Raw genomic sequence first — 26,694 nt, 5'->3', positions numbered from 1 at the left:
CCCCTGCTGATAGGCATGGTGACATAGAAGATTTAGCATCTGAAGCTGTAAAAAGCGTCTGAGAAAAATAGGTTGTAAAATTGGGACTTTCCAGAACAACTTTCATTTGGAAACCTAGTTTCAAGAGCTTCCTTTGTCCCTGTGGTCTGGGTGATTGAGCTTGGGTTCTGGGGATTCTTCTGGGGATTCTGTGTACTGACTGTCATCTGGTGGCTGGCTGCTGTCTGTAGAAGTCATCCAAATGACTTAGGGCTTTACCACTTTGTTTCCTATCTTATTGCACAGTCTCAGGACTTCACACGTTGTTCCTAAATGTCTTAGCAAGTGGGAGGAGATGACTTTTCAGATCTCAGTTCCCTACTGTCCTTTTACCACAAACCACCAGGTTCTGTACAAAAGTGGTTTAAAGTATTTCTTCTTTCTTGAGTGCTATATTGAAACGGCTTTTAAAATCTTATGTCTGTGCTGGCAAAGTTCTGCTCTTCTATGTACCTAGAAAGAATAAGCTCAGTATATTCTGGTGAACAAAGTTCTGGTTTGCAAAAATAACTTCTCACTAGCTGGCCCCAGGATCTTTGATAAGTCATTGATCCCTCTAAGCTGTATTTCCTCCATGTCTAGGAGGGAAAAACACTACCATGTTTTGTGTAAGTAAAGACTTAATATATGCTATGCTCTAACTTAAAACAGCAAGTTTCAGACATAGGGAATCATCTGCTTAATTGATTTCCTCAACTGCGGGGCACTCTGATTAGGAGGGGACTGTCCCTGCTTTGCTTGCTCTTTTAGGTTCCTTCAATATTTGCATTATTTTCATTGTTGTCCCAAATGGTTTGTATTTTGGTAATAGTTTCTCTGTTAAAGTTAAGATTGCAAGAATTTTGTTCTTTTGAGAAAGAGCTGTCAACTTTTCAATTTTCTCTTGACAAATCCACACAGGTCCCAGGCAGTGTGGGCATACTCCAGCTCCCCCTTGTGGGGTTCTGAAATACAGCCTGTCATAAGGAAATTCGTCTTCCTAAGTCATAGCATATGAAGTCAATAGTATTCTAAAGACTGAAAAATTGAGCCCCAACAGGACCCCACAGAAGTGATCATTTAGTGTACACTAATGTTTTCACTGGCGGAACTACTTTAAAAATGCTGTGTGAGATTATATCCAGGCTACAGGTATGAAGTGTGTAAGGCATACATGAATCTTGTGTTTAAACACAAGTCCCACCCTCAAGACGTGTATGTGAGAGTATTCCAGAGTTAAACTTTTCCGTTTCAATCCCCTAAAGTAAGAAACACTGATTCTATAGTGGGTTCTTTATGTTATACTTGACCGAACACACTAATCTTACTTAGTTTGGCAGGTTATAAAAATCACTTATACAAAAATTTACAAGAATATCAGCTTGTAAATCAGAAGAGGTCACTGTGTTCTTAATTATGTCTAAATTGTCATTCAGAACTCCTCTGATGCCAACTAGACCAGTGTGGACATGGGGGTAAAAATAGGCTCTGACTTCAAGAAAGGACCTGACACTTAGGGAAACCCTTGAAGGTTGAAGCAACTCACTAACTACATGTGGGTTTTGGGTACATATAAACTCAACTTAAAACAACAAACTGTTTTGCTTGTTTGTGAGACACAGTGTAACAATGTAGCTCAGGCTGGCCTTGAACTTTCAGTTCTCTTCCCTGGGGATTGCCTGGCTTGGGAACTCGCCCTTTGTGGAAAGTGGAGTGGAAAGAGTACTGGGAAGCAAGTACCACAAATTTCTCTCTGGATTACTGTGGCTAGTGTAGCTATTTAGGCTCTGTACTCTGTGAGGCCGGCATTCAGCATTGATTTGATACAGAGCATACACGGTCACAGTGCAGAAGTAAAGTGCCCAGCTGTGTTCCAGGAAAGCCTCATTCACAGAAACAGGCAGAAGACTGGAGTTAGGCTGGGGACATGGTTCGCGATCCTAGACCGCCATTGTGTTAGGAGTGAAGACATTTGCATGGTTTTAGGGAATAGAGGAGGCCAGTGTGACTTACTGCAGTGGAGGCTCAGATAGTGAGATGAAGTGGATTTCTCAGGTTGTAACTTGAACAGTGGTGTGAACAATGCCAGGGCGGGTAAATAGTGGTGCTAAGATGAGTGTGTGTAGGACCTCCATGTGCAGCAAGGTGCCCAGCTTGCTGGAGAGCTCCCTTGGGAGGGGGAGGAAAGTGTAAGAAACACAGCACCCAGATCAGTCATGACTGATGGCAGGAGACAGAAGCAGGGAAACTGAGAGGCAGGTTGTTTTGGTTCGTGTCTTGTGGAGGGATTTGTTCATATTTTTACTCTGAGAGGTTGTTTGGAGGTTCTTTTGGGAGCGTGGATACCCATGTATCCTTGACTGAAGAGTGATTCTTCTCTCTATGGTCCGTATCTTGAATGAGAAATGGTCCGTGTCTATGCAGCGCTACTCTGTAGCACGTGCAGCTTCAGGAGGGGCACACATGGAGGGAGAAAGACGACACCCCTTTGCCAGCCAAATCACAGTGGCCCTTGAAGATCACTGGGCCAGATGTAGCCACCAGGCTGCCCAGGACCCTGGTAGCATCGTTCTGCTTAGACTGTGTAAAGCATTGTTTACCAGCAGTGATTTTTGTAAGTCTTTGTTTGATTCCACTTATATGTTCAAGTATCTTAAATGTTTTATACTGTACTTAAATAGGTAATATGCTTAGTTATTTTTTCTGTACTTCAAATTGGTGTGAATGAGAACCAAAGTAATTATTGTTAGTATTGAGGGATGAATCAATGGATCCAGGGCCCAAATATCAAAAATCTTTTGCTTCACCATTGAGTTATACCTTGATCCCTAAAATGTATTCTTAGGTGATGTGCTTCTGCAAGGCTTATGGTAGCAAAGCAAACCTCAGGGGAGCGATTCTACTTAACAGTGGCTCTGCCTAGAATTAGGTGCTCACACATAATTAAGCTCCTCTTTGCTGAGCTTTCCCAATGCTCAGACTCTGAGTCCTAGGCTGAAAAGGGTTCTTTCATAATGACTATGACAGAGACCTTGTGCAAGAGAATATGTCATAGGTCGTGTTCCTGATATTTGCATGCTATGCTGACTTCGCTGCCTCCTCTTGTGTCTACAGCCTCACTTCAACCTGGACAGCTGTCTCTGCTTGATTAGGCTGTTCTCTTCCTTTTCTTGAAGTTATATCAAAGATGGCTGAGATCTTTGAACCTGACAGTGGTGCATTCTTTCCTTATACTTTTGTCTTCCATCCATAGCTCTTTCTTGTGTTAAAAATGGCAGACAGTTGACATTTGGACATCTGTTTTTGAAGTTTCTGTCAGCATCCAGGGAGATGGCTTCTAGTGGCCATTGAATTGAAAGAAGGCACACATTAAAAAGCAAAACAAGCAAACAAACGATCCAGGAAGTGGATTGGGTGTAATAGTGCATACTTGTAATCTTAGCATTTATGCCGATGAGGCAGGAAGATCTTACCTCTATGGACAATCAGGGCTCTACTGTGAGACCTAGTTTCAAAATCAAACAAGCATACGACTGGAGAGATGGCTTGATGATTAAGAACTTGTTGCCTTTACAGAGAATCCATTTTAGTTCCCAGTGCTCGTATAGGGAGGCCCACAATGGCCTGTAACTCCAGCTCCAAAGAATGTATTGCCATCTTCTGGCCTCCTCAGACACCAACACACACACACACACACACACACACACACACACACGAGCATAGATCTTTAAAATAAGCAAAAACAGTGTAAGTTGGTTATTAGTGAATAACCCTACTTTAAAATAAAAGTATTTTAACCAAATACTAAACACACACAAGGCAGTACACATGGGACATACATATACTTGGGACATACATGCTTGCTTCCTGCCTTACTAGGAATTTCATTTATGACTTCCTTTAGAATGTAAGCTTACTGACAGCAGAATGTGTTTCCAGGACAGCATAGCATGCAGCACTTAGCAGGTGCTTGGAATTCGTGGAGTAAATGACTTGCTGTTATGCTTGTAGCTTCCACCTACGTTCTTTTCCTTCTTTCTTTTAGGCAGAAACCACTAATACCAGCCTCCTTCGGGTGCAACTGGAATGCAGTTTACATAATAAAGTGTGTCAGCAATTAAAGGTATAACAGTAATTAGCAGATCTCTGTTTTCTTTCCTACCTCTTAAAAATCAAAATCAAAACCGCCGTATATTCTCACCCTAATCAAGCTCTTGCCTTAACTGTTTGTTTTTCTTCAAAAATATGCAGTCATAGAGTTCAGATGACTTTTTTGTTTGTTTATTTTTTGAGTTTTTCTTCTTTCCCCATGCCTCTCATTTCAGAGTTGCTATCTGGGATCTGATGACACATTACACTTGGAGATGAACATCATTGTAGCAGTGGAAAACTCCTCCAAGCAACCTGAAGAGAACACTCAAGCCCTGTTAGATCATCTCACTATTGTTTACGTAGCTACTGATGAATCTGAGACCTCAGGTGAGCTGGGGGCTTACAGTTTCTGTGTGGGACGAGCTCAGTCTCGTGTCCACTGGGTCCTGGCTCATCTCCAAAACATTGAAGCTTCAAACTTTCCTGCAGCATGGCTGGGTTTCCCGGAGTCAGTATTTGGTTCTTTCAAAGACTAAAGACAGCCTCTGCCTGGGGTAGATTGCAGCAGGCACCCCTTCTCAGTCTGCAGCCACTCTGTCTGTGCCAGTCACTTCAGGGAGGTTAAGTAATCACAGCAAGCTTTTTGAGTCTCCGTGGGAATAGTTTTTCTTGGCATTTTGCAGATAGAGAGCAAATGAAATAGACATGACTGCCTAAGATAAATGTTCATGAAGGGCTTGAAGTCCCGAGTCTTGCTCTCTAGGGTTAAAGCTGCAGAAGCTCAGTTGACCAGATCATGCTGTTTCGTATTCTTAGTAGCCGAGAGCTAGTTGTTTCTGGATGTTTGACAACCTGGAGGAGAGTTCTTTGGAAGCGTGTATGCTACTTACTAGAAATAGCCTATTTTGGCAGTCCAGGTTTTGAAGAACGCTTGCAGGAGATACATACTGTCTGATGTCTGAGATGCAGAATATGGGATTTGCTGTTGCATAGCAGTTATAACAGCTGTGTGAGTGGATATTTATTACTCATTCAAAGGAAGAAGCACACAGTGATGCAGGAAAGCATAGTTACGTAGTGGCAGTCAGCAGTGTCAGGTGTGCAGTGCACTCTCCTTCCTTCCCGTCTCCCAGTCTCATGCTGGGGCCTGAACCTATGGCTTCCCACCTGCATCACTGCGCTCTACAGTTTTAATTGTTCAGCAAACATCGTTTACCTTCCAGCCTTTAGAATTAGATGTTGTAGCAATGGCCAGAACTCCCCTGCCCCCTCTGGTTTATAGTTTGTTGGTTTTTTAATGGCCAGGCGGGTACCCAGGCTAGAAGACCCCTGTTCCCTGGGGAACACATTTGGATGATGGATAAAGGGGAGCTGCCTTCCTCCAAGGATTCCAGAGTTTCATTCCTCCCAAGTGTGTTGCTTTAAGTAAGGAAACACAAAGCTCTCCAGATGACTGGAGAGCTTAGCTTTGCTTAAAACTGTCTAGCTGGTTACTGTTATTCAAAGGGAGCATAGTATGATAATTTCTGTTTTGCATGTTCTTCAGCACGTGAAAACCTACGTGTTCAGGCCAGATACACACAATTGCACGCAGGCACGCACCATCTTCCTGTGACTTAGACCCATCCCAAGTACATAAAGCTCTGTCTCTGATCACCAGCACTGAACTCGCCCAGGCATGCATCCCAGAAGGTGCCAAAGAAAATGTATCTTCCTGTTGTAAAAATGCAAAAAATAAAAATGCTGTCTTTTATTCCCACTAGGTCTACACCGCAGTGCCCCAAGATATCTGCTGGATCTTAGTCTCAGTCAGCAAAGCCTCTCACCCACTTTGCTCCATTCCATAGCACACTGCCGGAGGCCTCTCTCTGAGCCTGGCAGCCATCTCTCTACCTATCTAGTTCCCAAGGCAGGTTTCCATGCCAGAAACACACGTCCCAACTCCGAGGCAGCACAGTGTCTTCAGCCGCCGCACACTTTCCTACACTCAAACCGGCACATAAAAGAACACACAACAAATAACCTTTGACCCAATTGGTAAGATATAATTGTCCACCTAAACATACAAAGCCCAGTACACATCCATCCCTTAAGAACATTAATAACAACCTGTAAACACACAGAGTGGAATCTTAACGTCAGCTTCCATTTTCTCTCCACAGTGACAACATTTGTTCCTTCTATCTCTCCTCTTTCCATTCCAGTCTCCTCCTCCTTCAAACTTTTCTCCCACCCATCCTTCCTTCTCGTCCAATGACAGGCCTCCTTCTATCCTGCACCTGCCCTCACCTGTATTTTACAAATTCAGTGGGGAGAAGTTTCTGGTGAAGTCACCTGAGTGCTGAGCACATGACTAGGCAGCTGTCCTTGGGGCAGTGGAATTAGCATCAAAAAACAGATAATTCCAGGCCAAACCACAACACCTTCCATTCAATTTCCGTGTCAGTTGTAGAAATGTTTTCATCTTTGTAGGAATGTATACTGTGTATAATTGTGGAGATCCTATGGCTTTGTAAAAACCTCATTGCTCTGTTTCTTTTGGACAGACGAATCTGCAGTAAATATGTATGTGTTGCATTCAGGAAGCAGCCTTATTTGGATACAGGTAATTGCTGGGTTGTACCAAAAGTAATTTGAAATTACAAATGTGTATTCTGCTGCAGGTCCTTGGGGATTCCTAGGAGCAGAGGCCTTTGTGTGTATTTCCTTTTGCTGTCATGTAAACCCACTGTCCCTTGATTGAGCACCCTGTTTGTGTGAAGGCCGTCAGCATCCCTTTCGGCTGTTGTAGACACATCTGCTGAGCAGTTGCTGGGAATTTTACTCAATGCTGTCTTCTGGTGTTCTCCTGGTTGAGAGGAATAATTAGATTTCTTGCTTGTTGTTGCAGGATATACATCATTTCTCACAGAAAAATCTCCTGTCTCTGCAGTTTGAACCAGTACTGCTGTCTACTTCCACAACAAACTTCACGAAAGTTGCCTCATTTACTTGCAGAGGTACTCAGTAAGAGCTGGGGCGCTCCTGTGCCCTGCTGCTTTAGTTGACAGTCTCATTCAGTGTGGTGCCTGCTCCAGGCCGGGCTGATGCAGTCTCACGGAGTTGAGCTGCTTTGTTCCTGTAAACCAAACACTGGTGCACTCCAAAGCTGCACTCTATTTCGCTGTGCCTATAGGACTTTGAGTTTGAAGCTTTGCTTGGTAGCAACATGTAGTTCAGTGTGTGTACTCTGTTGCTTTCCTAGGGAGCAGAGTCACAGGGCCCCTGTTCAGTTTGATAGAGTTCTCATGGATTCAAATTGCAGGGAAATATACCCAAACTCATTCATATTTAAGGAATTTCAATTTAAAGCAACAAGAGATATATAATTGATTACAGAGATCAATAAGAATTTTAAAAAGTGTTAGTATTGTTTTTAATAATGAGGAAGGAAAAATGTGTGTATGTTTTAGCTGAGAACTGATGCCGGCTGTTGAGAAGGAAACTGATTAATCTTGATGAAAAATGTAACTGCTTCAGTCCTTACCTCCATTTTAGCAGTGTCCCTACAGACACTTGTGTTTTCAAACTTGTCCCTATGCCAGGTATGGTGCACGTGCCTGTAGTTAGTCACTGTGGTAGCAGAGACAGGAAGATCGCGTGAGCCCAAGGAATTGGAGGCCAGCTATGGCAGGCACCCCCTTCTGAGAAATCAAAGCCTCTAAGCAGCAACAGGGTTTGCTGGCCGAGCAGCCTGAGAGGCCAGTGGCAGGCACTGCTTCATGGAGTCCCTGTGTGGTGCGCCCTGCAGCCACTAGGAGATGTCCAGACGCACACTGTCCCTGAGCATGCATAGTTCCTGCAAGAGTGTTCAAGAAAACACTAGTTTTGCTGTCTGAGATAATTGAGAAGTAGCATGAAAGTCTACTCTGCTTTGATGGTTTTTTGCGAATGTTTGAATTTGGTTTGGAACTACGTGTACTTTAAGTAGAAGCAGTTTGTGAATTAAGAATTCCGCAGCAGTGATTTAGTACCATGATCTGGATCAAAAGCGGCCTGGAAATGGTGTTTGTGTAAGCATGCTTCCGCACCATTCCCCAGTGTGTTCTCCTGGGCTATTTGAATCTCATTCTCTCCCATTCCCCTACCAACTCTTCTTTACTCCGCCCAGTGAGCTGCCTTCTCTTCCCTGCTGAGCTAAGGACCTCCCTCTTATTTATGGCTAAGACAGATCTTTGTAAAGGAAAGGCTTCAAAGTACTGACTCCAATCCCCTCCCACCCCCGCCCCCAAAGGAATTGAGAGGCTGGTTTAAAGAGAAGGGAGGGAAGAATGTACTACTCTAATTCCAGATGACTGTTAGTAGCCGGCAAGGAAGAAAACTGGAAAACAAGGGGAGCTGTTTCCTCTATACTCCCTTACTGGAGACAGCAAAGGCAGTGAAAATGTATAAAGAAACTGTCTCACTTTTGTTCAGGTTTAATGAAAAGAACAATACTACTGCGTCTGCCTCACATTTATTTCTTCGTACCCACAGCAGGTACCTCGTGTGACAGTGGAATTGTGGGTATAAGGAGAAGAAAAGATACCCCAACAATGAAAGCATGCCTCTCCTCCCCTGTGGTTCAGGGGTAGGTGCACCTTGCCCTTTTCCAGTTTTCAGTTTGCTTTTTTAGTTTTTCATTTGCTTGCTTGTTTTGTTGTTGTTGTTGTATTATTGTTGTCTAGCAATGCTTTAAAAGTCTGACTGTTGTTACTACATGACTCTTTGTGGACTGGTAACTCCTTCTGTTAGCATATCTAACACAGATGTCTTTTGTACCAAAATGGAAAAGAGAGGCTAATTCATTGGGTCGGGGGCTAGCTTTAAACCAAGTAATCAGGAGAAATTGCTCCTGTGGTATTTCCTGAGTTGTATTTGTATCATAGTTTTGTCCTGGTCATGGTCAGGTCACCTCAGCCTCACCTACATTGTTCTATGGATGAGCCAGGAGGCTGAGGGGTTGCTGTTGGTAGTCATTTCCCACAAGGGGGTTTTGTGTGCCCATTTCCTCATTTGGAGGCTCCATAGAGGACAGCTGTGCTGCGTGCAGGGCTGGTCACATGCATGCCTTTTCTTCACAGGTATTTCCGAGTGGATGCCTCTACAGCCCAGTTTCACATAGAGAGTCACAAGACTGCAACAGGAGTGTGGTCCATATGGTACCAGGGCCATTTTGACCATAGCATTGTATTAAAAGATGTGTTTGTTTCCAAGGAGACCAAGCACATTTTAAAGGTATACACAGTCCCTTTCTTCAACTTTAGCCTAGTTTAAGCTTTGTTTGATATAATGCTATGAAACCAGTATCTGTAACACCTAATTCTGATTTAAAGATTTTAAAGCAAATACAGTTTCTTTTTAACATTTCAGAGTGACTTTTAGGAGTTCAGTTGTGCATGTCTTTATTTTCCTCTTTCAGAATAAGCAGTGTTTATGATTAAGATATGTGGTTTTACACAGTACTTTAAGATTTCTCTGTGACATTTAAAATACTGTCTATTAAAAAATAAGCTTTGTTTAAAACTGTAAATATTTGATCTGTAACAGATGGGATAAAGTTCTAATTTCTAGACTATAGAGCAAATTTAGCATTATACTGTAATGATTTTCCTCCTAATGAGTGCTAGAAAGTAACTTCTGCTTCTTTTCTTTCTAGGTTCTGAGTTTCCGTGGCCCTTTATTTCTACCCCCAGGCTGTTGGAATATATTTTCTCTGAAGCTTGCTGTTAAAGGCGTTGTCCTAAACCTGTTCACCAATGTATTTCTGACTACAAACACAGGTGCTGTTTTTGCAATACCTCTGCAGATTTTCTCGGCCCCGGCCAAGGTATTGTGTCCAGTGCCATTGCTGTCCTGTCATGTCGTTTAGCAGTCAGAGTTGCCTTATAGCCCTGTGCTAAGTTCTTCTTTGAGGCTAAGAGATGTAAGACACCACCAAACCAGTCTTAGGTGGTAGACTTGCTTACATGTGAAATTTCGACTTAGAAAGGTTATTTCTCAGGAAGTATCATGATCGTCAGTGACCCATCAGTGTCACTTCTCTCCGCTGCTGCTGAGCGGAAGCACAGGGTCCTGTCTGTCAGGCAGATGCTCCTGTCTCCACTCCTGAAGCAACATTTGCTTACCTTCGAAAACACAGTTGACTTAGAACACATGTTTGTAGGGACTTCAGTTCAAATCAGTTTATTCCGTGTTTTAAATAGTTGTTCATAATCATTGACTTTTCTTAGATGTTCAGTCTAAAGCCTAAAAAGTTCATGAGGGAATTCTTCCTAAAATCTGGGCAAATTGTGTTCGACTTAGATTATTTTAAGCATGTCTCATTTTTTCCTTAATGTTTATTTTCATTTAGTTATTGCTTCCTTTGAGCCAAGCTATTCTGTATAACACTGAGTTCTGATTTTTCACAATGAGACATTCATGCAATCATCTTTATGGTTTTTTCTCACTTATTAGTGTTGATGTTTCATAGTTAGAAATGCCTCACACTTAGCTGAGGGTGTGAAGGTAGGACTTTACACACCCAATTCAGTAAGACTGTGAGGTTCATTCATTTAGTCATATTTTGAGCAAGAGGGATTCCTTAGAAAATCCCCATTTCTAGTCATGCGATGCATATGATACAGTGACTGAGATGAGGCAGGAGGCAGGCTTCAGGCACATAGGGAAATGGAGTGTGCACACTCCGCAGATCTGTAGCAGGGGTAGCTGCAGGTTAGCAGAGATTGGCATACCCTGTCTAGAGGATTAGAGTAGAGCTAAAGACAAACAGAACTCCAAACAACCAGACATGTTTCAAGTCTGATTCATATGGTAACTTGTTGTACTTCTAGTCATGGATGGTTGTACAGGAGCCACTGTAAGTTGTTATTGTAGACATTGATGATTGTCCTGAGGTCACGGTAGTGACCCAGATACCTCTGAGCTGACAAAGGAACAAAGAAATTGTTTCTTAGTTGTTTGGCTCTGGTTAAAGGGGAGTCCATTGAGGTAGAGGCCAATGTCTGCTTTGTGTTTCAGTGTTCGGATTTCCATGCTGAGTGCTGTGTTTTAAGTTATTCATATGTTACTTTTCAATCTAGGAAGGGAGTCTGGGTTTTGAAGTGCTAGCACATTGTGGCATGCATTATTTCATGGGAAAGTCAAAACCAGGTAAGTGGTTTGCTTTAGGGTTTCAGTAGCACTGCAGTTGGGGGGTGGAAAGCCATGGTAGAAACTAGCATTTAGAGATGGAATTAGTAATTAATTCTGTTAAAGCAGTCGCATCATATTGGATGCCCAGAGAACGTGACCACTGACAGAATGACCTGAAATTGTTGGTAACCCTCAAGACTCAGCCAGGGTCTTTGGAGAAATAAGCATGTCCTCTTTTTCTTATGTAGCTTGTGCTTTTGTGAGAGATTTTGAAATTGTAATGGCCTTATTGATTGTAATGGCCTTATCACCAGGGGAAACTAGGAAGTTGGGGTTCTTCTCTGAAAGCTGGTAGAAGTCAGTCTTTGGGACTCCCATCTGCAGACTTGGGTCATAGGGCTGGGCATCAGCAGGTGCTGAGTGTGGTGCAAGACCGAAGGCCTGGGTAGGGAGTTGGAAGTTGTTCCTGGGTTTTGGTTCATTTTTATTTTTGTATTTTGACTAACTGAGATTTCTGATATAAGAAGAGCTTTATAGTACAGACTTACCTTTGGGAGAACCCCCTTTTTCTTCCCAGCATCCCAGTTAGTGGAGACAGGCTAGGGCAGATGTATGGAGGTGAAGTAATCATAGACCAGTTGGTAACCATGCACTGTAGAGGATCACTCCCCTGGCCGGTGCCAGCTTCTGAGAACCACTGTTTGTCCTCCACATCTCCAACCTCCATAGTACCCTGAAAGGCACAGCTGGCATGGTGTTTCCATGGAAGCTGCTGTGCACTTCAGACACCACTGTTGAAATTGCTGCACGCATAGCTTTGATTTGTCTCAGGCTGTATCATGAGCCATGTGTCTTTTAAGTTACTGCCTTCACATGATTCGCTTCAGTTTTGTTTTCTACATGTTTGTTTAATTTGATGTTATCATGTGCCATTGAGTTAGAAGGGCTTTGGGGGTAAGCAACAGACATAATCCTCTCCACAGTCTTCGTAGTTTGTGAAGTTTGGTCAGCCCTTGGCGTTACTCAGTTTGTACTTTGTCAATCTAAGTTTTGAAATTGATCTAATTTTTAGAAACTCCTGATTGGGAAAGAAGCCTTTCTCTGGATCGGTCTACCTGGGATGTGGATTCTGAACTTGCAAATAAGCTGTATGAAAGGTGGAAGAAATATAAAAATGGCGATGTTTGCAGGTGCGTTCCTGATCAGCAGTGAGGAGTAGCGGCTCCGTAGTCCATTATCCTCCAGACTGATAGTTACTGGACAAGCTGGCGAATACTCGACCGGAGAATACTCTTTTCATGTAATATTACCACTGCAACCAGTAGTTAGACAATAATATATCATATATAGTTTATACTAAAAGTCCCCTGGATGGCCTATAATACCTGTTGCAGGTCTATCATCCCCCCTTTTCCTTGTTTTAATTCAGGATCATTCAGGGCTACACTCTTATTCTTTTTCTCGTAGAACCCCATCTGTTCAGTTTTTATCATATTGACAAGCTTTTGAGTCTAGGCCGGTTGTCTAATAGAAAATCCCACACTGGGATTTCTCAACTTTATATCTATTTTAACAAGTCCCTGCCAATGTTGTGTTGTTATGACTGTGTCACAACAGAAAGCCACATAGATGTCATTCTGTCCTATGGTTAGCCTCGTTAGGTTAAATCATTTGCTTTAGGTGATGCATTTGGCAATTCAGAAGTCTGATGACATTAACTTTCTGATCCCTAAGACTGCACCAGGGCTGTGGCATTTGTGGATACGCCCTGTCTCAGTAGATAGTGACTGAGATCGGAAGGCTGAGTGAGGATTAGTTGATGTGAGCCCTGTTTGTTACCGCATACTGTGCTTAAAGCCACCTTTGAGCATCACCAGAGATTCCAATTTATGTGTATACTTTATTTCTGTCATTATTTGTTATTTTGTGTGTGTGAGTATGTGTTTACACCTGTTCACATGTGCAGGAGCCTGAGGAGGATGTGGCAGTGTCCTCTGTCTCTCTCCACCTTTCCCCCTGAGACAGTTTCTCACTAAACTTAGAGCTCATCGTTTCTCGGTACTCAGATCCCCAATGTGCTTGCACGTGCCCAGCAGACTCAGTGTGCACTCTTACCCAACCTGCTCCCCTGCCCCATAATTACTAGTTTTGATGAAGAATTCTCTGTTCACTGTAACTGTTCTTCAGGGTAGCCCGTGTGTCTCTTTGATGTGGTGCCAAAATAGCAGCCATTCTCTGAACACTGGCTTGCTTTCCAGTGAAACAGGTTTTTCCGTTTGAGTGTGTTTGTGTGTTTGAGTGTGTGTGTGTGTGCTTAAGTGTGCATGTGTTATGTGGTCAGACATTGAACCTGGGGCTAATATGTAAAACACGTGCTCAGCTCAGGATGACATCACCAGACCGCTAGCATCGTTGTATACTTTGTCTTTCCAAATTTTACCCAAAGCCATTTGCCTAGAGTTCTGTTCCTTTTAGGGGGTATTTAGCATTTCCTCCCCCCACCCCCAAATGTCAAGGTTGTTTTTGTAAGCACTTATTATTCTTTTTTTCTTTGTCGGTTACACAGAAGAAATGTTTTGGGAATGTCTCAGTTTGCATTTGCAAAGAAGTCCAAGGAGACAGAACCGTTTGTCTCCTTTCTGCCTCGTGTGGTCCTGGAACCCGGCCTTGTGTTGAACTTCAGTGCTACCGCCCTCAGGAACAGTGTGGTAAGTTTGGTGTGGCTCAAGTTCCTTTGTCAGTGATGCCCAAGCCTAGGGCTTTCAGGTCTTTATACATGGAGGTTTGTTTTAGAAGAAATTAACTGAAATTCTTGCAAGAACACCATTAGGACACTGAGTAGGAATGTCACTGGGACAAGAAGAGGAACTACATTCACAGCCCTTGAACAAAGATTTTAATTGGACATGAACTTCATAAGGCAGTTGAGATATGGAGTATTCAACAGCTGGCAGTAGAGAGACACTTGGTCCACGCCAGCTGAAGTAGGCTTCTGTGTTGTGGAGAGAGCCTCCGGAAGGAGGTCTAGAGGGAGCCAGGTTGCTCTGTGATGCCGCCTGGGCTGCTGATCATCTTTAGTGTGTTGGCTTTCTCCCTCAGGGCTTGTCTCATCTCTTCTGCATGACGGGAAAAGGCAAAGGGAACACAGTGCACACCACCCTGGTGTTCACTGAGACGTTTTTCTGCTATTTTGGCTTAACTTTTAATTAAGTTAAAAAGGAATTCCCACCTGCCCCTTACAAGATTCATTACCTCTTTATGTTTATTTAACTGCATGCATCAGTGTCCAGTGGGTATCAGGGGACTACTTTCAGAAGGAAATTCTGTCTTTTTACCACGTGGGTTCTAGGTATTGAACTCACTGTGTGAGGTTTGGCAACAAATGTCTTTATTCTGAGTCTTCAGTGTTTAATGTGCCACACTTTCCTGGTAATTTCCCCTCTCCTTTGACCAATGTGTAGTTTAGTGAACCACTGATTGTTACATTGGGCGGCCCTTCCTCTAACTGACTGTATGCTCTTTTTTTGCAGGAATATTTTAAGAGGCTACTATGTTCTTTGCCATGTTAACCCTCCTCTCCTCAAATCTAGGTGAAATACTTTGTGGTGAGGAACCCATCTCCTTGGCCTGTCTCCCTGCAGTTGCTGCCTCTCTCCCTATACCCAAGGCCTGAAGCCGCAGTGCGCCTGCTGTACAAATGGTAGGAAGACCCCTGCGCAGGCCTTTGGGGGTCACTGCTATGACTCAGTTACTCAAGGCCTGCACCTCTTCCTCCCATGCTTTCTGTGGTAGCACACAGTGTGAGCCTCTGACCTAAGCACCTCGGAGCCTAGTCCCTTGAGGCTTGATGGAAATCTTGGCATTGTTTTGTGTGTCATCTTCATTGTCACTGTGCCTGGTCTATCATCCAATGGAACATTCTCCTCTTGAACTAAAGAAACTATCAAAAGTTTTCATATTACTTCTAAAATTGAGACTCTTAAATTATGGTGGTCTTTGGAAGCACAGGAAGTGAGTTTAAAGACAGGTAGAGGGCACCTGCCTATTATCTCCTACTTAAGAGACTGATGGGAAGGCCATGAGTTTGAGACTAGCTTAGACAACACAGTGGTCCATCTAGCTCAGGAACAAGACATGAGTTGAGTATGACGGTAAACAGGATGAGAGGGGACGCATGAACTGTGCCTTCAGCATCTCACCAGAATGGAGGTGTAGGTGCATTTGGGATTCTCCTCCTTTGGTTAGGAAAATGGGTAGCAAACTTGATCTTGGGATTCCTCAGCTTTTGCCCTATTGACACTTCATGGGACCAAACAGTACTAGAGGGACTTCAGTACTTTCAATGGTTTCTGCTCACTGGGGGCCCCCAAGACTTACCCAGCCATGCCAACCAATGAGTCCAGATATTGCCAGCTCTCACCAGCACCCTTGGTTGAGAGCAACTTACTCTCTCATAAGTTGCCAAATGTTTGCAACAGTATTGTTTCTATGTAGATCTCGCTTGCTGTGAGGGGTTTGTATGCCCGGCTGCCTTCATCATTCACTGAGCAATACTTACCTAACACTTATGGCTGCAGGCAACTATGGAGAGGGCTGGGGTAGATCTACTGTAGGATGAGGTCAAGCGTGGGAGTGAGTGAGAACATATGTGCTACTTTCTTGTTGGTCTCAATGCTGGTTTGAACACTGGAGTTTTTGGCTTTGTTTGTAGGTTTGGCACAGATATGCAGATGGTTAATCTCTCAACTGGTGAATTCCAGCTCACCAAAGCTTGCCCTTACCAGGTAGGAGGACATTTTCAGACATTGAGAACACCGACTGCAGGAAACAGTTGCCCTTCGCACCTCATGTTCTGGTGTCTATGTTTCCTTCTCTGGGTGAAGCGTATGTAGCAGGGTTTGTTTGGTTTTTAATTGCATAGTGCTACAGGATTAGTTTAGCCTATGCATCATTTTAATGTGATGGATTAGATTCATGCACAAGAAGAAATAACACCCGAATCAGAACTATATAAAAACAAAACAAATACAACTAGAGATCTAAAAATTAATTTCTAAGTCTCTTAGAATCCCTTGGTTCCTTCATTTTCCTTTTTAGTGCATTGTTAGGAAAAAGGAGATACATTTAAAAATTGTTCTTAATGTGTGCCAGGTGTGGTAGTACACACCTTTCCCCAGAGCTTGGGAGGGAGATCTCTGCAAGTTCAAGGCTAGCCTGATATAGTGAGTTCCAGGACAACCAGGGCTATATGTGAAGAGAGAGCTTGTTTGAAAAAGCAAGCAAATAAAAAGTTTTCACATGCGTCAATGATTTGAATAATCACGAGATTCCTGTGATACTCAGGCCCGTCATTAAAAAGGTTTCTTTAAAGTTCTTAAGGTCTCTAGGCAGTCATGATGCCTTTTCTGTACACCAGGAACAGCAATCAAAATGTCATGATGAGGTCACTGTGTACCAGTGACTGTAGCAACTTTATTTCTTAGTCTCCATTCAGTAGTAGAGAGTGTGTCTGGTGTGTTCAAAACCAAAGCTAAAGCAACTAGGAGAAAAATGTATTCTCCACTGGAGTCCCTCCAAAACTACACTTGATACAGCGTGTGTGGAAGAGCAAGAGGGAGAGTGCAGACAGCCTGGAAGGTTCGGCTGGAATGCGTAGAGACTTGCTGAGGTAATGAACAGATCGTCTCTTAGCACTGGAGGAGCAGAGCCCTGTGCCGAGGTGCAGGGGCTGAGGCGTCACTTGTTCTCCATGACTCCTCTGCTTCTCCTTCCGGGGAGCGTCCAGTTCAGAGTACTGAGAAGTCCTTTGCCTACTTTTAGTATGTCCTTTGTAACTTGAAAAACATGCAATTTAGTTTATGTCTTATTTGTTCATATTTGAACAAACTGGACAATTCCATCTAGATAATGGTTGTATTGGCTACTAGAGGTTTTTCCCCCTAAGAAATAACACCTTTGTGATGGGAGGGGGCCTTTGTTAACCTACTGTGTTAACTAAAGCAAAACCCCCTGAATGTTAACTGGAAGTTGTTAAGTCCCTTTTCCACGAGGCTGGGGATGACTTAGTTAAGAGCACCTGCCCCTCTTGCAGAGAACTCAGGCTTGGTTCCTAGTAGCTGCATGGTGGCTCACACCGCCGATAACTACAGTCCAAGGGGTTTCACTGGCTTCAACTGAGCTCCATAGGTGTGTGCACATAAGTGGTACATGGACATGCACGAGGACAAGCATATGCACACAAATAAAAATAGTACTTTAAAAGCTTAAAACTTTGTGTGTAGAAAGGGGGAGTCTGACATTGTAATTTTGATGATTTGCTTGTGGGAGCATAGTTGTCTTTTGTTAAGTTGTGTGGCGCTGACTAGGGCAGGCTCGGCTCCATCTACCTTTGTGATTTGGGGCATCTTTGACCTTCATAACAAAATTTGAATATTCAGTCAAGTCTGTAAAATAGACTGCCTGGTGTTTTATGTGGATTAACTCCAGAGCCTGGCAGAAGAACACTTAATAGACTGCTGCTGCTGCGACACTGTCACAGATTTCACATGGAAGATAGGCAGCGTTTCTGTTCACTGTTTGTGTTTATACAGCAAGGCTCTGTCTCTCGGGGTTATAGTTTTAATGGACGGACCCAGGCCCATCGCCATCTGTTCCCCAGGTAGCACAGGGATGGCAGCAGGCTTGACGGATAGGGCCTCAGAGAGAATGTTAGCATGCAGACTATTTATCACCCCTGCCGAAACCATCACTGTTCACGAGCTGGACGAAGCAGCAGAGACATTTCATTAAACAGTCTTGCCCATAAGTGCTAAAACAATGGTATTGATTCAGAGGGATACTAGAGCGTAAGGGCAAATGTGAGTAAAACATGGTCTCTCTCCTGACTAGAGAGTCTAGTTTCTGTAGATGGCTTCTGTAAAACATGCACTCACTAGTTAAGCAATCTATGCTTGTCCGACGTGGGTTGGGGAATCTTGTTCAATTGCTCTAGAATTAAGTAGAGAAATCTGTTTTCTGATTCAAGTTATATAGCCAAGGCGTTTGATATACAAAGCTTCTAACTCTAACTTCCATCTAAGCCAGAAGGCAGTCCAGTTTTCAGTACCCTGCTAGATTGTTCTGCAGTTATCAAAGTTTCTCAAATAAGGTGTAGGAAGCATCTGTCAGCTTGAACACTTCAGAACAAAACATGTTCATCTAGATTGAGAGACCAGTGGAGCTCAGTTGCATAGCCCTTGTCTACCAAGTAGAAGACCTCGAATTCCGTCCTCAGCACAAGTACAAGCAGGGGACAGAAAATCGGTTGGTGACGGTGCATGCAGTCAAGCTTGTGACTGGGGTGCACTTAGTGACTGGAAACCCACTCTGTGGGTTTGAGATGCTTAATGGTGTTCTCTGTGACCTGCAGGGTGAACCTTCTGAGGAGTCCAGTTTGGGCGCTCTTCATGTGCACTTGCAGCCTTTTGACATGAGAAAGGTTGGTGTTGTGTTCACACCAGCAGACTATGGGAAAGTCACCTCCCTCATCCTGATCAGGTAGGTGTGTCTCTTCCTCACTGTGTGTTGACACTTCTCAGAGTGTAGTGATGGGACTGTGTGCTAGGTTAGGAAGAGGTGGGGACTGAAGAGAGGGACCCTCACTTAATTCTTGGACTTTAGTTATGTCCCTCCCCTACTAATCTAGCAACTCCAGAAGGGAGCATATTTCAGTCAGCCCCTAGTCAGATATATTCCCAAAAGGCAGAGCAGCCCCACCCACAGACACACACACACTTCTCTGTCTTTAGCAATAAAGATAATCGCAACACTACTGTAGACTCTCCCATGAGCAGATTTGGACCTCCCACCTCTAGGCTCTGTAGCCCCAAGGACAGTGGAAAAAGTGCCTCACTGGGCGGGCCCACTGGCTCATTTCTTTTTTCTTGGATGACAGTTACTGCTTGCTGCCTTAAGCAGGAAAACAGCATTTCATTCTTCACTTTTCCATCCTGGGTAGTCTTTATGAGAGTCTTCTTTCAAAAGTTACAGTATAGACCTGAATCTGAACTCTGTGCATTGGAGCTTAGCCCAAATGCAACTTTCCATAAGTAACACTTTACTTTTCAACAACTTTCTAAGATCAGACCAACTGCACAGTTTACTGGAGGCGTCTTGTAACGTACCAGTGTCAGTTCTGCAGCTGAATGAGACTGAAAAGAAAATATGCTAAAAGAGCATTTGTATGCATAAGCTCTGACCCAAGAGACTCCCAGCTTCTGGTGGACTCGCACGCTTCATTTAAAACTCTTCCTGAAGAACAGGTTCCACAGCAGACTAGGAAACTGTTACCTAGATGTTAGAGTTAAGGTTTTTATAGTGGTTCGTTTATTTATTTCTTTATGGATACAGTATTTTCTGTAAATCAGTCACTTATATTTACAGGCTTTACATTGCTAACTAAACTTCAGAGATATAAACATTTCAGAACATTTTGCATAATTAGAGTATAGATAAATTCTCCCTGCTTTGGGGGCATTGCCATACTGGTGCTGGGGATTCAGTCCTGTGTGCATCCCTTATCCTTTCCACATCACATTTCCTCTTTACAAGCATGGGATCTGTTAGTGCCACTGCATTAATAAGAATCTGACCAGTTATATGTAAGTTTGAGGTGAGTTTTGAAGTGTCTAATTCTAGGGTCATCCCATAAGGCAGTATTTCTTCTCATCGCAATCACTGTGAACACTTCTTAATTCACTCTATAAATTAGTTTTATCATTTTTGTCAAGTTTGTTAGCATCTTGGTCTGCCACTTTATTTCGTGTCTTGGTGTATGGCCATCACCGCAGTGCCAGTTTGTTAGGAACCTGAACTGGCATTGGTGGCAGGCAGTCGGAGAGTGGTGGTTGCTCACCTATTCTGCTGCCAGTTGGCTGAGAATGCTGGACTAGCTAGCATCCAGTCCTGGAGTCATCTTAGTCTGTGAGAGGCAGGAGATGCCACACTTGGAGGAGTAGTGCCAGGTAAGTATAAGATGTAAGTCGAGTTTCTCTCGTATGCAGGATGTGTTAAGTTCTGTGTTGACTTTGGCCTGCTGTGCTGCTGCTGTTTCCCTTCCCTGTAGGAATAACTTGACTGTTGTGGACATGGTTGGTGTGGAAGGATTTGGAGCACAAGAGCTCTTAAAAGTGGGTGGACGACTTCCTGGTGCAGGAGGCTCTCTCCGATTTAAGGTGCCTGAGTCCACCCTGATGGATTGCCATCGACGTGAGTTCACAGGCTTGGCACTGCAGCACCGTCTTTTTCATTCATTGAGTAACTTGGAGTTTTCTTGCGTGATTGAATTAAGGATTGATACAGAAACCGTAGAACTAGTTAGAGTGTGCTAATATAATACTTTACAGTTACATTGTAAGTTGTTGGCACTTTCCCCAAACTCCCAGTATAAAGTATGCTTTCATTTATTTCCAGAGGTTTGATCTCATATCTGAACCATGACTAGTAACCATGATGTTAGAGCAAAAGTGTATGTAGACCCGGGGGTGGGACACCTGTAATGCCGGGACCAGAGAAGGAGAGGCAGGAAAATCAGAAGTTTAGTGCCACCTCTGGCTACGACATAGCAAGTTTGAGGCCAGCCTGGGATACTTAAGACCCTGTCTCTTACCTCATCCCTGGTTCAATATAAATGAAAGTTCCAGAGTAACAGAGTACTTCATACGTTGCAGTAAATCCAAACTATTTGGCTCTTGGAAGAATAAAACATTCAAGTATTCCTTGAGAAGAGTCTGGACTTCTGTATTTTTTATTATTTCCTTCGTTTATAGCAAAATCTAGAGATGGTAGAATAAGAAACTATTCTACAAACGAGGTAGAAACCAGTCTTTGAGCTGTGTTCAGCTTTTAATGCTTTAGTAATGTCTTGATTCATTAAATTATTGAAGTTAGTTTCGAAGTTTATGTATACTGACCTAAAAACCTTGTTTCTCACTAGAACTGAAAGACAGCAAACAGATTTTATCTATTACAAAGAACTTCAAAGTTGAGAATGTTGGACCTCTTCCCATAACTGTGACATCCTTGAAAATCAATGGGTATAACTGCCAGGGTTATGGATTTGAAGTGCTAGACTGCCATCCGTTCTCACTGAGCCCAAACACATCCCGGGACATCAGTATTGTGTAAGTGCTGGGATACCCAGCCCATTAGTAAGACATCTTAGGCTGCTCTATGAATATTTTAAAAAATTATTTTTGTATGAATATTTTGTCTGCATGTGTGTCTATGCACCTAGTGAGTGCTTGGTACTCAAGAAGGCTGGAAGAAGGTGTCTGATTCTCCGGAAGTAGAGTTAGTCATGAGCTGCCATGTGGGTGCTGGGGAATGGAGCTCAGGTCCTCTGGAAGAGCAGCCAGTGCTGTTAACCACTGGGCCATCCATCCCTAGTGGTCTCTCGAGTGTTGTTTTGTTGGCCTGTGCTTCTGTTCTTACTCTGCTTTGTAGTGAACCAAAGAATAAAGAATCATAGCAATGAGCCACTCACCCCTGAAATCAGTAAGTAATGGATCTGCTTTCCCCAGGTTTACTCCGGACTTTACCTCTTCCTGGGTCATCCGTGAACTGACGCTGGTCACTGCTGCAGAGCTAGAGTTCCACTTCACACTCAACGTGACCCTTCCTCACCACATGCTGCCCTTGTGTGCAGAGGTGGTTCCTGGGCCCAGCTGGGAGGAGTCCTTCTGGAGGCTCACTGTCTTCTTTGTCAGGTAAACCACTGCCTTTCCCATCCTCCCCTCAGGCAGAGTAGTAAATCTTGTGCACTTACTTGGAATACAAGGTGCCGAGTGTAAGAATGCACAGGGATTGAATCGCTTTCAGTCCTCTGGCGTGTGGTCGAGACCAGGCAGTAAGGGGCCTGTAGTAAGATTTCAGGAAACTGCCTGAGAGTGCTGTAAGTGCTGTAGGACCTGGCGCATAGGTCATGGTTGTGTTCTACATGCATTCTTAGTGGCCACAGTGACAGTTCTGAGAGCTTATAGTCTTACTAGCTCAGCCCAGTGACTATTTGACATTACAAGACCACAATGATCCCTTAACACTAACTTTATTTGGAAAATACCTTTAAACATTGAATTGTGTCAACCTTATGAATTTGCACCATTTTAAAGAACTAGATGCTTTTTTTAAATCTTTAAGAAATATCAGGGGTTGGGGATTTAGCTCAGTGGTAGAGCGCTTACCTAGCAAGTGCAAGGCCCTGGGTTCAGTCCTCAGCTCCAGGGGGGGAAAAAAAGAAAGAAAAGAAAAGAAATATCAGGAATTGCATCTTACATTTAATGAAATGTATTACCATATACATTTATAGCTGTTTTCTGGTATTCATCCACCACTGTTCTGTAATAAAAAAGTCTTTTAGCTTTGTTTTAGGGGAATTTTTTGCTTGTTTGTTGTTTTGTTTTTGCAGTAGTCTCATTATGTTGCCCAAACTGGACTCAAGCAGTCCTCCTGCCTCAGCTTCTGAGTAGCTAAAAACGCAGCTATGTTCTACTATGCCTGGCTTATAGTGGGTCTTCATGCTGTTCAGAGTCTTACAGTAAAGAATGGCATTGTTTCCCCCCCAGTTTGTCCCTGCTGGGTGTGATTTTAATTGCTTTTCAACAAGCACAGTACATTTTGATGGAATTCATGAAAACAAGACAGAGGCAAAATGGCAGCTCCTCCCCCCAGCAGAATGGTGATCCAGTGGATATGATCAGCTCCCATTCTCACAAGTAAGCAGCCTCACCTGTGTGCTGAGGGTGGGTTCACACTGCGCATTTCTGATTCCTCTCAAGGTAATAGAGGTTTATACCACACTTTTGTGGCTTGTGTGAACAGCTGCATTATTTTCTTAGTCTTTGTGTGAGGGTGTGGCTTACGGGTGGCCTCATCAGCAGAAGCCTCATGGGGCTTTGAAAGGGAGGAGGCTGGAACCGCTCAGTGCCTGGTACCAATTGCTGCCAGCCTTGAATATTAGAAACAGAAGCGAGGTTGGTCCACTTTGCATTCTACTAAATGTATTTCTTCTTATATTCAGAAGCACTTGTAAGAACTTCCTCGACACATACAGCCCATCTGATAAAGGCAGAGGGAAGAGCTGCCTTCCAGTGGGCCCACCCCTGAGCAGGCTCCAGAATGCTGCCAAGAGGAGCCCAGCCACCTATAGTCATTCTCAGAAAAAGCATAAGTGTTCCTTCTACTACAGCAAACAGAAACCCAGTGCATCCACGGCCAGCAGTGCCAACATTACCACTGAGGAGAAGCAGACGGTGACCCTGGCAAGCTCCCTGTCTGCAGCCAAGGAAGACCTTTGCACTAACATCCTCAATGAGAACTGGGCCAGCCTCAGATATGCCAGTGGTGTGAATGGCAGCTTGCAGAGGAATTTAACCCTTCCCAAAAATGTACTGAACAAAGAAGAAAGCTCACTGAAAAACACAGTTGTCAGTAATACTTCTTCAGAATGCAGTATGAAGGAGGGAATACAGACATGTATGTTTCCTAAGGAAACTGACAGTAAAATTTCAGAACATGTGGCTGAGCTCAAGGAACAAGAGCCCTGTCCACAGAAGACTTCTAAGAAGCCACCTGAAAGTACTTTGCCCAAAACCCCTCCTCAGTACCCTCAGTCAGACTTGCCAGAAGTTTCCAGGAAACATGGTAATCTTGGTCACTCCTTGATGGTTCTCCTTTGGTGTCTTGTCTCTTCCAGTGAGATTTGGTCTCACCTGTAACCTTGAGAGCAGTGTGATGCTACCCCTCCTTCTCTTCCTCTCCCAATCTCTCTTTCTCTCTCCTCAGATTCTTGTCTGACTTAACACAGGACATGGGGTCACAAAGGAAAACTACTGTGCCCAACTGTGACCTGTGATTTGAATTGTGGGAGCCGAGTGCCTTTGTGCATGATTTTAGCAAAGGCATAAATGTTAAAATTCAAACTGGAGTTTTAACATGAGGCATCTGATGTAGAATGTTGTGGCTAAGAATTTCAAGTTTGGAACAAAGTGGAGTGCTACTATCTTATGTCACTGTTGGGAGGATACTGAAATAGTTCTAATTCTTTGTTCTCAGCTTTAGGCTTTTTGTTAAGAGAGAGAGAGAGGGAGGCAAAGAGGGAGGGAGGGAAGAAAGGAAAGAAGGAAAGAAAGAAAGAGAAAAAAATAGTTGCTCTAGACAGGATAGACAGGGAACCTAACTAAACAGATCTATACCAACTTTTCTTTCTTTTATATTTTTGTTGTTTCTTAAATCTATTTTTATTCTTGGTTTTGTTTTGTTTGTTTTGTTTTGTTTTGTTTTAAGACAGGGTTTCTCTGTGAGGCTCTGGCTGTCCTGGAACTCACTCTGTAGACCAGCCTGGTCTTCAGCTCAGAGACTGCCTGCCTCTGTTTTCTGGTGCTGGGATTAAAAGTGTACACCACCACCACCTAGTTTCACCAACTTTTCTAATAGCTGCAGCATGTCCTATTCTGTGACCCTGCTTCTCTAATAGCATCTCTTATTGAAAGAATACAGGCGTTTTCTCTGTGACAGAGGCCGTTGACAGAGGAGGAAATCATCAATACACCCTAGTTGATGCCTCAGCCTCTGACAGAAGCGCTTGCACTACCTCTTCTCTGCCCTGCTCCCTTTTCTTTCTCTGACCAATATATTAGCACATTCCTGTATCCGTTGGGGAAACTGTTTCTTTGTTTAGACAGGATCTCCTTAGGTAGCCCTGGCTGGCCTGGAAGTCACTCTGTAGACCAGGCTGACACAGACTCAACAGATCTACCTGGCTCAGCCTCCTGAGTACTGGAATTAAAGGCATGTATGTGTTACAATACCAGTCAGCCTTTGATCTTAGCTGTTAGTACTTGTTGGCCAGCTTCATGATACTGTAGTGAAGTATCTCTTAAACAATGAACTTGCAGAGAAAGATTTACTTAGGGCAAAGTTCTGGAGCTTCTAGTCCAAAGTGAAGTGGCCTATTGTCTTAGCATCTGACTGGGGTTCAGCCAGCAAGGTGGAGAGAATGTCTCAGAAGAATACATACATCATGAGCCAGGAGACAGAAAAGCCAGTGTAGGGGGAAGAGATCGAGCCTCAGAACCCACTTTGAGGGCACATTCCCATGATCTGAGCACCTCCCAAAAGGTCTGCCTCCTAAATGTCACTGCCTCTCCCAGTAGGCAGCCTGGGGGCCAAGGCCCATGCTCAAACTATGCAAATTTCATTGCTGTCACTTGTCGATACTGAAACGAAGGTTTGTAAAAGCTCTAAACTAATTCTAAAGAGCTTTGTGCATTTGGCACAATCCTTAGATGGAATTTTGACTATTCCATAAAGACTATTCTGGTATAAAAAATAGTTGGGGTTCTCAGAAAGGAGTGTGCACTATAATTCAAATTGTCAGGATCTACCATCAGGGCTCCCCATCAATCCGAACAGTGCCCCTGTGCCCACAAGTAGTGAATTAAACACCAATCGATTCTGTTCCCTACCCTCCGTCTGTCTGATTTTATCTGCATTAGGTTCCCTTTTTGCCTGGCTTACTTCATTTGTATAAAGTTCCTCAGGCTGCCTCTTTTAACCAGGATTGTAATTCCACTTAAAAAAAAAATCTTAAGTAATATTCATGCTGGGTTTGGCAGTGTCAAATGTACCCGATTATACAGTAGTCCATTCATCCGTTGGTGGACAGCAGGTTTCCTCCCTTGGAACATTGTGAATGCTGACAACACAGTAATGTTAGTGACCCACCCCCAATTTGACATCTTTTAAGACTGGAGAACTTTTATGTAAGTATATTTTCACTTTTAAACAAAGTTAGTTTCTGGAGAACCATGGTTATAAAATAATTGTGCCTAAATCTCATTAAATTAATGGAAAAACATTTACCTATTGAGAATATGAATGGAAAAATACTAGAAGCTGATTTTTTAAAATTTATTCAAGGAAATAACCAGCAAGTGCCTGTCAAGAATGAAGTAGACAGCTTTGAGACTGTGAAAGCAGTTGATACAAAGCTATCTTCAGTAAAGAAGACTCAGAGGGAATCTCCAGAAGACACGTGCTCTGAGAAGCAGGACTCGCCTTCAGCAGAGGTCTGCATTCCCATTCCCTGTCCTATCAAAGAGCAGAGCACACACTGAGGGCAGGCGGGATAGACACCTCTGATAAGTATAGTAATTTCTCTGTAGATGGTAGCAAAGGTTTCATGTCATTGCTCAGAAAGTTTTATCTTTTGATGTATGTGAGTGATGGTAATATGATTTCTAGTGAACCTAGGTCACTTTTATTCTTTGGGAGAACTCACTATAAGCAATGGGTTAATTCCTAGTGAGCGCAGTAGAGCAAACCGGCCCAGAGACTGCTCCGTCTAGTTAGTTCTGACATCTCTTCCTCAAAGCGGTCTGGGTGAATTGCTTA

At 43.4% G+C, this 26,694-nt stretch overlaps 1 protein-coding gene across 39 annotated transcripts in view; it reads left to right on the top strand.

Moving 5' to 3' along the window:
• The window catches only part of Tmem131l (transmembrane 131 like), a 133,825-nt gene that overhangs the window by 84,330 nt on the left and 22,801 nt on the right, over window positions 1-26,694 (top strand). For 34 of the 39 annotated variants that reach the window (XR_015668663.1, XR_015668655.1, XR_015668654.1 and 31 more), the window contains 19 exon segments: window positions 4,064-4,141; window positions 4,344-4,497; window positions 6,657-6,715; window positions 7,001-7,109; window positions 8,626-8,719; window positions 9,213-9,366; window positions 9,788-9,958; window positions 11,214-11,283; window positions 12,338-12,455; window positions 13,832-13,973; window positions 14,856-14,965; window positions 15,977-16,049; window positions 18,674-18,801; window positions 20,369-20,511; window positions 21,239-21,425; window positions 21,825-22,010; window positions 22,866-23,015; window positions 23,321-23,943; window positions 26,221-26,369. Coding sequence is in view for 32 of the 39 variants with exons in the window: in XM_087633167.1 (XP_087489293.1) it covers window positions 4,064-4,141; window positions 4,344-4,497; window positions 6,657-6,715; window positions 7,001-7,109; window positions 8,626-8,719; window positions 9,213-9,366; window positions 9,788-9,958; window positions 11,214-11,283; window positions 12,338-12,455; window positions 13,832-13,973; window positions 14,856-14,965; window positions 15,977-16,049; window positions 18,674-18,801; window positions 20,369-20,511; window positions 21,239-21,425; window positions 21,825-22,010; window positions 22,866-23,015; window positions 23,321-23,943; window positions 26,221-26,369 (2,898 nt within the window). In the remaining 7 variants the exon portion in view is untranslated. 39 annotated transcript variants of the gene reach the window in all.

The sequence above is a fragment of the Rattus norvegicus genome, chromosome 2, assembly GCF_021556685.1.
Source record: "Rattus norvegicus strain SHRSP/BbbUtx chromosome 2, alternate assembly SHRSP_T2T, whole genome shotgun sequence".
Taxonomy (NCBI): domain Eukaryota; kingdom Metazoa; phylum Chordata; class Mammalia; order Rodentia; family Muridae; genus Rattus; species Rattus norvegicus.
Note: the sequence above shows the minus strand (reverse complement) of the source record. Positions and strands in the feature narration are given on the sequence as shown.